General features: G+C 44.7%; 1 protein-coding gene across 2 annotated transcripts in view; it reads right to left on the bottom strand.

Moving 5' to 3' along the window:
- The window catches only part of HNF4A (hepatocyte nuclear factor 4 alpha), a 66,017-nt gene that overhangs the window by 23,900 nt on the left and 29,016 nt on the right, over positions 1–13,101 (bottom strand). The window contains exon 1 of one of the 2 annotated variants that reach the window (XM_083508155.1): positions 4,527–4,760. The exons of the other annotated variant lie outside the window; for it this stretch is intronic. Coding sequence (XP_083364281.1) covers positions 4,527–4,647 — 121 coding nt within the window. The 5' untranslated portion in view covers positions 4,648–4,760. Of the gene's footprint in view, positions 1–4,526; positions 4,761–13,101 lie in introns of those variants that run through there. 2 annotated transcript variants of the gene reach the window in all.

Here is a 13,101-nt window from a genome sequence, read left to right as displayed (position 1 = left end):
AGCTCCAACATACTCAAATACACATGCATACTTCTCTTTGTGCTTCTAACGAAGTGGATCTCACAGTCCTCAAAAGTTTATGTCACAGTAAATCTGCTTGTCGATGTCACAAGGTACTTTGTTGCTTCTAATTACATCAGTTTCCTGGGGGTGGGGAATCCACATAACTGAGAGGGAGGGCAGAGGGGTGGGGTGAGGAGGTCGAAAATAACTAGAATCGAGTTCACTTCTGAAAGAAAGTTCAGAAACAAACAAGCAAGCTCCCTGGCTGTTGGTGCATTACTGCGAGAAAGAGAAGGTTTGTGCTGCACTGCTTTCCTATTCTTAAAAGCACAATTTCATAGAATTTTGGAATTGGGAAGGGACCTTGGATGCCACCTAATCCAGCTGGTCAGTGCAGGAATCTTGGAAGCACAGCAGCAGCTGTAACAACAACAACAACAACAACAACAACAACAACAACTAGCTCCATGGTGGGTGGAGGTCTGTGGGTGAGGAGAGGACTGATTTCCTTACCGTAGCTACCTTGCAAAAGCGGCCTCTGACAGTCACTCCAAATGTCAAAATATATTCTGGAGAAACCTGCAAAAGTTTAACCAGAGACCATGCTCTTGTGCTTCATGCTTCCTGGGGGTGGGAAATGAACATACGTAATAGAAGCTCACTGTATGACTGCTTTTATTTGTCTGAAAAGCTAGTCTGCACACAGTCCTTAAAACACAGTTTTTTCCTTACTCATCTCTACAGATGGACAAGTCTGTCAAGTTCAGTTTCTCTCACTTTTTGCAAATTGTTTCCCCCCCAAAAAACTCCTGTAAATATTTCTCCAAATGCACCCATCTTTGCAATAATGTTTCCACAATGTAATGCATTTTAGTATGTTATTTTAACTAATATATGTTTTCCCCTTATATATGCAATTCTGTACACACAGAGGACTGCATCTCAAAATACAAAAAAGTGTGAATTTCACAGGATGTCTTTTGGTTTGTGTGCAAATTAGGTAGGTTTGCACAAAACCAAGTTTCTCCCCCATCCTTACTGGTTGTACACAATTAGCTTGTAATATGACAATAAGGGCAAGGGTTAGGAATACAGAATTTTGGGAAATATTAGAATGTTGAAAATTAGGAGCATAGGACAAGAAGAGAAAATTTAGTATTTAATTTAAAAGAGAGTGCAAAGCTCTGTTGTTGTTCTTTTAAAGGATGGATGGCATGTGTTTGCCTACATTGGAATTTTGCTAGGATTGCATGATTTATCATACAGCAGCTTTCTCTGCTGGGTTTTAGAGGGAGCATTTAGAAATGGCTAAGACACTCAAACTAAGAAAACCCTGTTGGTTATCGCTGAGTGGAAACTGCAGGACAGTAATTTTCTGTGAAACATAAAAATATGCTGTTTGTATATGATGCCTTTAAAATGCATTGTAAACTGCTTGGAGGTTCTCCCACCACCTAAAATATAAGTGATATATATGATATTGTCTAAGTAAGTAAGTATTATGAGAAACTTCCTAATCGGCAGACGTGGTTGGCAGTGAAACAGCCTCAGGTAGTGGTGTGCTCTCTGTTTAATCAGAGGCTAGACGGACAGCTGTCAGGGACACCATAGTTGCATCCTGCATTGTAGTTCTTGTACTGAATGGGGGTTTGCCTTAATGAGCTCTGTGGTGCCTTTCAACTCTGATCCTGCAACAGGGGTGGGGAACAAATAGGAAGTGTGAGGATCAAGATCCCAGTAAGGGGGTAGGCAGGGCTGGCACAGGGAGTCTGCGCTGCTTGTTATGCCACTGCCACCCACCCAGGGCTGAATTTAGGTTTGATGAGGCCCTAAGCTACTGAAGGTAATGGCACCCTTTATATGTCTAGCTGTCCTTTGTCAGCAACAAATTGTCACTGTTTTTATGTTGAATATATGCTATATGGTAATTTATGGACCTAAAGCCATTTGCACATAACAAATAGGAGCCTACACAACACAAAACACTGTTGCTGTATGTAGGTTTTATTTTATTTGTTTTTTATCGTATATTCTGGAACTGTACACCCAGTTTTTCCCCCTTTACATTTTTTGGGGGCCCCCAAGAGAGTGGGGCCCTAAGCTATAGCTTGTTTAGCTTATACATAAATCCGGCACTGGCCTCACCCACTTCCTCCTCTTCTCCCCCACTAACAACAACGCTCCTTCTCCCCCCTCTCTTTTTCTCTCCCTCCCTCCACTCCCAGCTTTCTTCTCCTTCAGCCATTGGTTTAACACAGGTGTAAAGAATCAGTGACCCTTCAGGCGCTGCTGAACTACAACTCCCATCATCCCAGGCCATTCGTCATGCTGGCTGGGGCTGACGGGAGTTGGAGTCCAGCAAGCTCTGGAGGGGCACAAGTAGCTCATCCCATTCTACAATATCCCACAGTATTATGTACAGGTTTGAATTGGCTCATGGCAATTAAATTTCACACAACAACTGGGGGGAAGATGCCCCGGTATAATGATGCTGTCCCAAACAGGGTTGGATTATATTCCAAGGCTATGATATATGATTGTACATTTCAAGTATTTATATTCCACCATCAGAAGTGAAAATAAAAAATAAAATAAAAAATCAATGATATTTCCACCTTCCCAGTGTTAAGGCAATCAAAAATAAAGTATTAAAAAAACCAGACAACCAGGCAAATATTCAATGCATGCACTATAGAGGTGACCTGTACCCATATTCAGAGAATTGGTGTTGTGCTTATTAAATAATGACAAGTGCAAAGTATGAAACCCTTTCTCCTTGTAAAATCACTCAGTAAAGACCTAATAGGTGTCCGTATTAAGAAAGTCTGAGTAGAGAAGATATCTTTCTGAATTTCAGAATTAATGTAAGGCATGCTTCTGAATTACACTAAGATTAGCCATTAGCCTGTTGTTCAGAGAATCCGGGGGTAAACTTGCCAAAAACACAAATCTTGGATCTTGTGAACAAAAACAAATCCCCAAACGTTTTAGGAGTGGAATAAGCTAATGACGCCTATGGGCTAAAGCAGCTAAAGGAAGCAGAAATGTCAGCCCGCAGTACTTCTTCATTCCTTGCTATAAAACATGCTGAAGCTGTTTGCAGTTTGAAAAGCTGCAAGGCTATTATTTTGGCTTCACAGTCTATGCACACACTGGCATAAGGCAGGATGTCATTTTCCACCACGAAATGTGACTGGCAAAACGCCCCAAAAGGCTACATACACACTTGACAAGGTAATCCAGGAATTTGTGAGGTATCTTATGCATTTGATCCATGAGGAAGGAAGTATCTGGATCAAATTTGGCCTCGGCCACAAAATCATTAGGTGCACTTCAGCCAGACAATGTTTATTAGCTTCAGCCCTGCTACCTGCAATATGGGAATAATAATCTGGGCCAACGGTGCAGCGCTGCTCTAAGGATGAGCTCTTTGGCCTCTCAAAAAGCGCTGGATATAAACAGCAAATATTATTATGTGAAATAAGCACACAGTGGCCCATCTCTATAGCACAATTCTGTATAAATTTACTTGCAATTAAGTTCTAACGTGTTCTGTGGGGCTTACTCTCCTGTTTGTTTGTCTGCATAGGATCAAAGTAGCAGATCGTTTCCAATCCTTCCTGAATTCTGAACCAGTATCCCTCTAAGTCAGTGGTTCCCAACCTTTTTTTGGCCATGCCCCACCTAAGCATCTCTAAAATCCTGGTGCCCCCCCCCCCCGGTGACATTTTATTCAAAAAGTGAACTCCTATTCACGTGGAGGAAGCCTAAAAGGCCATTACCTATTAATAACTCATTCTCAAATTTCCCCCCTCCCCATTCAAATTGCCCCCCTGCACTGGCAACATGAAGAAATGTATTTGGCATAAAGACAAATTCTGTTCCTAATTAGCCCTTGTACCGCAGAAGTGCCTCTAGGCAGGGAAAACTATACTGTATTATCTAATCACATCCCTTCGAAGCCAATCCCTTCAGGAGACAATCACAGACACGAGTTGGAAGGGATGCCGATACAGGAGATCAACTACAGCCCCGCTGCCAAGTTCTTTCCGATTCTAAATTGTATTTTTTCTTAGAATTTAAACCTCTTGGTTTGGGTCCTACACTCCGGAGCAATGACCTAGCTCTCTACTTTGTTCCCTTCCCACTATATGATCACCATCCATTGCAAGCTTCTGGGGTTCTTTCTATGCCTTCCTCTGACAGATATGTCATGTGGGAGAAAACCCGTAATACTCTGCAAGATTTCTACGCCGCACCCATCCCTGGAAAAGTCACCCGGTTCGAGCTAAGCAGAGCACTGGTCAAACAAAATCTTGCCATAAACAGGCAAGGAGGTTGGAGCCTGGAGAAGAGCCTCCGCCGACAGGGAAGGTTTTCCTTGGGGCAACAAGGAAACAGACACGCAATGAAGCCTCCACACCATCTGGCCGCCGCTGCCTGTTTGCAAATGCGCCTCTGAAGGTCAGCTGTCCCTCACCCAAAATTTAACAGAGAAGAGCAAAGTTCCGAGTCGGACTTACCGTTGCCTATTGCCAAGACTTGCATGTTCTCAAACTCCAGAGTCGTGTATGCCGGGTCTAAAGCCGCACTATAATCTGCCATCTCCATGTCTATCAGGGCTTTGGAAAGGCGCATTATCATCAGCAAACACAGGCCAGATTGCAGTGATTCCGCAGCCAGAGGTTATTGGCCCCTCAACCTCTCCAACTGATTTTGCCGGCGTCCCCTATCTGTTGGCCTTTATTTCAAATATTTCTCTGAAAGGATCTGCTGAGCTTCAAGGCCTATACAACCCAGAGGGGTGGAGGCAGGAGGCAAGGGGGGTTAATCTTTAATCATCTCACTGGTGCGGACTGCTCTGCTCAGCTCCTTCTGTCTTCCTCTCTCACTTCAATTTTGTTTATTATTTCTTATTAGTCAACGGCACAATGCCGAGGACTTCAGGTTTGAGACAGGTGTAATAGGTATGCAAGTGATCTATGCCAAACTTTCTCAGGGTCTTCTATACCTCATGCCCAGCTGTTAGGATTACCCAGTGCTATTTTTTCTAGAAAAAGAGGTGCCAGAACTCGCCATGAACACCTCCCTTGTTCTTTTATAATGGCACCTCTACCTGAGAGGTGCCAGAACTGAGTTCCGGCTGGAAAAAAAGTCCTGGGATTACCTTACTTGTAGTTAAAGTGCCAAAGAATTGGATGAACGGATCTGGAATATAAAAAAAAAAGCACTGATTTTTCTATTCCTAGCTTGCCGCCATTTCACCAATCTAACTCTTTCTCCTCTCACGCCCTGTTGTCTCTCTGTTTGGTGAAGGTCGGCAGAATTGTAATTCCTGCTCTGTCATACACAGGCCTTTCGTTTTACTTCCCTATAAAACGATGTTTTACAGGCTGCGACTTCACTGTAAACAACTCCCACCTCATGGCATTTTTCCACCACACATCTTTCAGGGCCAGGCGAGCCCTGAAATGTCAAAGTGGGCCTTCGCCATATTCCATCATGCGATGATACTTCGCTTGGACAAGTAAAATCTTCCTTGTGGTCCCCTCCCACAGGTATCATTTAGCATTTGGGCCAAATGGCATGTGACACTCAAAATCTATGATCGGATTGTCCAATATCTTTTTTAGAAGCTTGGAAGCTCCTGTGAGAGGCCTGGAGCAGCAGTGCTGGGGAGGGGGCTCTGCGTAGCCCTTCCCCCTGTGCCATTTTCCTGATTGAAATTCTATCCACCCTCCTCAACCTCACTGCTAATAGCCTTGGCAGGTACAGTGCAGACACCTGCACTTTTACTCCAACCAATTAACAGCTGATTCAGATTCCAATAAATATGCACAGAAGTTGAGTTGTCTGCATACGAGCATGTGTTTTCTATCATGCAGGGAAACACAGGTTTTGAATATTGGGGTGGGGGGCAGGTTCTGCCCAAAGAAACGAGAAAGCCCATGCAATGTGGTATTGGACTAGGATGATCTGGGCGCAACTAATTGTTCTGTAATATTTCCTAGCTGCACCATTGCTCACTTTGGAAGCATAATCACTGCATTGATTGTGAAAAGCAAATGAATAAGACCTTTGGCTACAGTGGTGCCTCGCAAGACGAAATTAATTCGTTCCGCAAGTTTTTTCTTCTTGCGAGTTTTTCGTCTTGCGAAGCACGGTTTCCCATAGGAATGCACTGAAAATCAATCAAAGCGTTCCTATGGAGACCGTCCGGGGACAGAGGGGACCTGTTTTAAAGCAAGGGAAGGGGCAGCGGGGAGAATCGCTTCTCCCCGTTGCCGCCCCTTGGTTCAAAAGGGGTCCAGGGAGAGAGGGGAAGTCGCGTGCGCGCCTTCCCCTCTATCCCCTCTTTTGAAGCAAGGGGTGGAGGGGAGAAGATCGCTTCTCCCCGTTGCCGCCCCTTGGTTCAAAAGGGGTCCGGGGACAGAGGGGAAGGCGTGCGCGCGCCTTCCCCTCTGTCCCCGGAGATTGCGAGGCTGGCAACGGGGAGAAGCGATCTTCTCCCCGCTGCCCCTTGCTTCAAAAGAGGTGCGGGGGCAAGCTTCGTTTTGCGAAGCAAGCCCATAGGGAAATTCGTCTTGCGAAGCAACTTGAAAACGAAAAAACCTTTCGTCTTGCGAGTTTTTCGTCTCGCGAGGCGTTCGTCTTGCGGGGCACCACTGTATTTGGCTAGATCACTATCAAACCACGAACCTCTTCTACAATTGTACCAAAAGTAGCCTTTACAGACCCTCCAAGTGTCCCTGTTTTAGAGAAGTCGTCCTGGTTTCTGATTTGATTCTGGAATGTCCCGCGTTTCCTTAGGATGTCCCCATTTTCACTGAAGAAATGTTGGAGGGTATAATGTTATCCCACCCCCCAGCCGTCTGAAGGCAAACCTGTATAGGGAAGGTGTGTTTTTTTAATGTTTAATGTTTTATTATGTTTTTATATATGTTGGAAGCCGCCCAGAGTGGCTGGGACAACCCAGTAAGATGTGTGGGGTATAAATAGTAATATTATCCTTATGGAATGGGACGTCCCTATTTTCATTGGAGAAATGTTGGAGGGTATGCCTTTATGCCCCATTTAATGTTTGTGGATATTATGCTGCCTATGCATCATTGATTTGACATTCAAGTGCTTATTCCTGCATTTGGGGCAGAATCAATAACTACTAGATTTGTACATGTTCTTTCTCAGACTCATAAGATGAGACCCTGTTTTACATGTTTCTTCTACATTTATGCTTTATTTGCTTTTATGTGTTTTTATACTGTTTTTCTGTTTTAGGTTGTGCTTTTTAAATATTTTAATTATTATGGGCTGGATTTAACTAACTGATGCCACTAGGACCTCCACTAGTGCAACAGGATTCCTCTTGCACTGACAGAGCAAACTCCTTTGCACTACGTTAAATTCCTATCATATTGTTTGTTTTTTAGACAGTACACAATGTAGAGATGTTGTCCTCCCCACCCCAAAATAATAATTAAGTGGTATATAAATGATTTTAAATAAATAAAATCTTCTCTCGGAGTCTGCACCACTCAAATCAATCTACCGTACATTCCCATGTATTAGTCAAGGTTTGTTTCCTTAAAAACCATGCAAAAAAGTGGAGGCCGTCTTATACACGGGTAGTGCATAGGGTGGACGTTTGACTGGTTGCTGCTGCGGCTGTCAGCAACTATTGTGCGTGTTATTGGTTGCGGCGTCAATGGGTGGTGTTGATTGGCCGACGCTGCGGCAATTGGTCGGGCGATTGGCAGCCTCTGCCGACGAGGGGACAGATGGGATGCAGATTTTGCAATGTGTGCGGGTGAGCGATTTTCGGCATTCCCCACCCTAAAAAAAGCTCAGCAACCCTCGGTAATACCCCCCCCCCAAAAAAAGCTCAACAACTCTGAGCAATCCTCCACAAAAAAAGCTCAACTTACTGTTTTCCATCTCCCCCTATTTTCCAAAATTTCAGTCCCCCAAAATATGAAGCATCTTATACATGGGGGTGTCTTATAGATGGAAAAGTACAGTACATATATTTTAGTTAGAGGTATCCAAAGTCCCATTAAAGGCATTCACAGTTTCTTCACACAGCTGACTGGCCTTGTGCACAAGTTTCTGATTAGCAAGTATGGAGGGAACCCCAAAATTAATTGCCCTTTCTCTGCTACTTGTTTTCATCTCAAGCTTGGAGAGATATCATTATATGCAGTGAGTTGGTTTTCAGTGGCCTCAACTGGGGAGGAGTTTTATGACCCACTGGAAATTCTGTTGTGTAACCACCACAGATTAATAACTATAAATCAATTTATTGTTTAACAGCATCAGCTGAATTGCACTGAAAAGCCAGTAATAATTAATGATTATGGCAGTTTTGTTTATTTTTTAGCAACCATTTTTATGATTTAGTTTCCATGGAATAAATTAATGACCCTGAACTAGTTTTCAGCAACTCTTTGCTAGGTAAACCAGCCACTGATTTAAATCCTTGGATAAATCTGGTTTCCCAAGGGGTATTCTCCAATCTACCAGCCCCCCAGTTACCAACACAGACTCAAAAGAAGAACATGGCAGGACAAGTGGCAGTGGCCATGAGATTGGGGAGGGGGCAGTGAAAGAATCTGAAAAAAAGCAGCCATGTACTAAATGGAGAGAAGCTACCACCTACATCTGTTTCAAATACAATTTGGTTGGTCTTGGACCGTGACACATATTTAGGGAACAAAGCCCTAGAAATCTGGTGGGGTCAGATCTGAAACATTATGCTGCAAACCTCTACCTATTCTCAACCTCTATGTGTAAGTAAACCATAGACCGTATTGGCCCGAATATAAGCCGCACCTGGGCTGCTTCCTGGGGAGGAGTCGCGCCGCTTTTCTGGTGGTGTAAGGTCTCAAATATAACCCACACTTTAATTTTTCAGGGTCTGAATGGGGGGGGGGAGTGTGGCTTATATTCGGGCCAGTAAGGTAACACACATTGCCAGTGGCTCTCTCCAGTACTTGCATTCAAAGGAAACCAAGCCTAGGTAGCCCTCGAACCCTGAAAACGTCTCACCATTTGGAGAAAATGTGTTTGCATAGCACTTGAGTGTAGTGATATATTGGACACATCCAAACTAAGTGAGTTGCTTTCAGTTAGCCACACCTGAGATCGATGGGACAGGTTAATCAAGACTTACGTCCTATTGATTTCCGTGAGAACTATGGGCAACTAACGTAATCTGGATCCAAACCATGGGCTGGATGAAGTAGCTCATGGTTCTCAATGAAAACAGGAAACCTATGATTCAAAGTGAGGGTCCTCCCACCCCCAGACATCCTTTTTATTGGGCATTCATGAATACTTCTGCTCATGATGCCATTTGGAAGGTTCTAGGCCAGGGGTTGTCAACCTGGTCTCTACCACCCACTAGTGGGCGTTTCAGGATTGTAGGTGGGTGGTAGGGCACAAGCTGAATCCTCCTTCCATCGAGCACTGGTAGGTGGTAAGGAAATTTTACCATCAAGAAAGATGCATTAGTGGGCAGTAGGTATAAAAGGGCTGACTACTCCTGTTCTAGGCAAACCTACTTTCAACACTGTTTATGCACAAAAGTACCACAAGGGATAAGCAGCTTGGTTTCCAACCAGTGCATGTCCCATAACTTCCTGCTGAAAACCTGCAACTTTTTACAACACCAATGTTCTGTTGTTATCCACCCCCCACTTTTTCGTTTGGCCATAGTGCAAGAGTGCCCCTCCAGACAGCAACCATGCAGTAACATTAAGAACATAAGAAGAGCCTGCTGGGTCAGACCAATGTCCCATCTAGTCCAGCATCCTATTCTCACAGTGGCCAACCAGGTGCCTGTGGGGAACCAGTGAGCAAGATTCAAGCACAAGACCTGTGGTTTTCGGCAGGTGGTTTTCGAAAGCATTGCTTCCCCCAGCTGTGGATGAGGCAGAGCACAGCACTCTCCTCCATGAATGTGTCTCATCTTCTTTTAAAGCTATCCAGGACGAGGTCATCATCACTGTGTCCTGGGGAACTGAGTTCCATTGTACAGTGGTGCCCCGCAAGACGAATGCCTCGCAAGACGGAAAACTCGCTAGACGAAAGAGTTTTCCGTTTTGGAGGTGCTTCGCAAAACGAATCTCCTATGGGCTTGCTTCGCAAGATGAAAATGTATTGCGAATTGCTGCGGGTTTTTTTTCCTTCCCCCCCTTTTTCTAAGCCGCTAAGCCGCTTATCAGCTGAGCCGATAAGCCGCTAATAGCGCTAATCCACTAATCCGTCAATGGGCTTGCTTCGCAAGACGAAAAAACCGCTAGACGAAGAGAATCACAGAACGGATTCTTTTCGTCTTGCGAGGCACCACTGTATATGCACTACCTGGAAAAGTGCTTTCTTTTCCCTGTCCTGAATCTTCCAACATTCATCTCTGTTGGATGACCATGAGTTCTAGTGTTATGAGAGAGGGAGGAAAAACTTCCCCATGTCCAGTTTCTCCATGCCACGCAAACTTTGATAAACTTCTGTCATGTCACCCTGCCTTTTCTCCAAACAAAAATGTCCCAAACGCTGCAACCTTTCTTCATAAGGGAGTCACTGCACTACCTTGATCATTGGGGGAGCATCACAAAACCACTAATAAAGCAGAATGATGTGTTGACGGTCTAGTATAAATCCACCACGAATGTACCACTATTGTGACAATGGCATGTTGCAGAATACGCCAGCAAAGGAAACAAGCAAACAATGGAGCACAGACTGCCCATGGGAACCACACACAAACATAAGCCACACTCTTACCACGGTCACATATTTCTTGCATGTAGTTCCTAAACTAAAAGCAGCAATACTGAGAGGCCTGGTTCAGAATTACCATCTTCCTTGTGGGGGGATATTAAACAGAATAGCACTGCATGACCCCTGAGAACGCAGGTCATTTGGAACAAACCAATGCTTTCCGATGGCTGTTTACACGGATCATTTTAATACCACGCACTCTATGAGTGCACTTAATGAGTATGCAAGACTATCGCACAGTTAGGAAGTTCCTGCGTTCGTGTGTTCCACCCATCCATGTGACCTCACTGAGAAGATAAGAGCCTTGCTGGATCAGACTAAGGAGTCACATAGTCTAGCATCCTGCTTCCTGTAGAGGAAACCAAATACCTGTAGGAAGCCCACAGGTAGGACATTGGGATGAAAGGCTAGGGCTCCTTCCTACTGCTTCTCTCCAGGAGCTGATACAGTGGTACCTTGGGTTAAGTACTTAATTCGTTCCGGAGGTCTGTTCTTAACCTGAAACTGTTCTTAACCTGAAGCACCACTTTAGCTAATGGGGCCTCCTGCTGCCGCCACGCTGCCGGAGCCCGATTTCTGTTCTTATCCTGAAGCAAAGTTCTTAACCTGAAGCACTATTTATGGGTTAGCAGAGTGTGTAACCTGAAGCGTATTTAACCTGAAGTGTATGTAACCCGAGGTACCACTGTATTCAGGGGCATATACTGTCTCTAGAAGTTCTTAACAACAACAACAACAACAACTTTATTATTTATATGCCACCCATCTGATTGACTGGGTTGCCCCAGCCACTCTGGGGGGCTTCCAGAAAAATATAAAAACACCACAAAACATCGAACATTAAAAACTTCCCTATACAGGACTGCCTTCAGATGTATTCTAAAGGTTGTGTAGTTGTTTATCTCCTTGACATCTGGTAGGAGGGCGTTCCACAGGGAGGCGCCAATACCGAGAAGGCCCTCTGCCTGGTTCCCTGTAACCTCACTTCACTCAGTGAGAGAACTGCTAGAAGGCTCTCTGACATGACCACCTGACCACTGTGGTTGGTGCAATTGCAGCGCACCATGGTTGCACAAATCATGACATCTGCCTCTCTGTTGGTGATGGCATCTGGTGTGTGACTATCAAAGATATAAAGGTTGCTCCTTGAAATAACACGGCCAGGTTATTTCCCCTTCAGCTAGGAGCCTGCTAAGCCAATAATTCATTTGCTTGGTAGAAAGGAACAATGGAGTACGAGATGGTTAGGGAAGTGGAGAAAGAGCTTTAGCAGCCCCATTGAGGGATCTTCCACCTCAATCTGGGCTCGGATAGAGTGATCCCTATGATTAGATAAACGTGTACAGACATCAAGTTAAATATGTGCAGGATTTGCCGTAGTGTCTAGTACAATATCGTAAACCTCCGGCCTATTTTGCTCCGTTCAGCAAAACAAGCCTTTTGCTCAAATAAACTCCTTACGAAGGAAGGCAAAAATAGCTTCTTCGCCCCTACAAGGTCTGCGGGAACCAGCTCCGGAAGGATTAAGGATGCTAGAAATAGCAAACGAAAGAAGTGTATGCACAAGGGTATCGGGGTGGGGAGTTTCTTAAGGGGAACAGAACGATTAAATACCTGGAAATTGCCAAAGGGCCATATTTAGCCTTTCTCCTTTAGTGCTGATGACTCAGATGTATTATTGCTAGTGTTTTCAGCCTAGCTTCCAGGGAACAGGCAACTTTCCAGAAGTGGAGGCTGCTGGATTAGTGGGAAGGGGGCACAGTGACCACCAACCTCAGTTTGTCCTCAGTGACCCCCCTCCCCATCCACCTTCTTACTTAGAACCAGTCCATTGGGGGGCAAAGCCTGCCAGCTTCCCCTTCCTTAGTTGTTGCTCTTATAGAACTCAGCAGGGAGGGAGACAAAACTAGAACTGGTTGGCTCTGACACCTCCTACTGTTGATCTCCCTGCCTTCCACACTACCAGGTGCAGGGGAGCACCAGCCAGTTAACTTTTCTCAGCACTATGAGGCAGTTTGATGCAGGAACATGATCATCTGCTCCTAAACTATGGAAGGGAGCACATAGCTGTACCTTTGTTCTCCACTCAAAATAACAACAGGGGAGACATGCACTGTCTCTAATCTAGATGGAAATGTGTACAATGCATTTCTACAGAGCGGGTAAATGGCTGGTGATCTATAGCCTTGCCTGTGTTTAGTTGTGGTGTGTGCAGTGACATTACAAGTTCTGGTACCAAATAGAGACAGGACAGGAACATGGCTTAGGTCACCTCCCAGAAAGAATTTTGGGAACTGCAGCTTGTTAAGAGTGCTGTGG

Source organism: Podarcis liolepis, assembly GCF_965112155.1.
Source record: "Podarcis liolepis genome assembly, chromosome: 6".
NCBI classification, from domain to species: Eukaryota; Metazoa; Chordata; class Lepidosauria; order Squamata; family Lacertidae; genus Podarcis; species Podarcis liolepis.
This window is presented reverse-complemented; position numbering and strand designations above follow the sequence as displayed.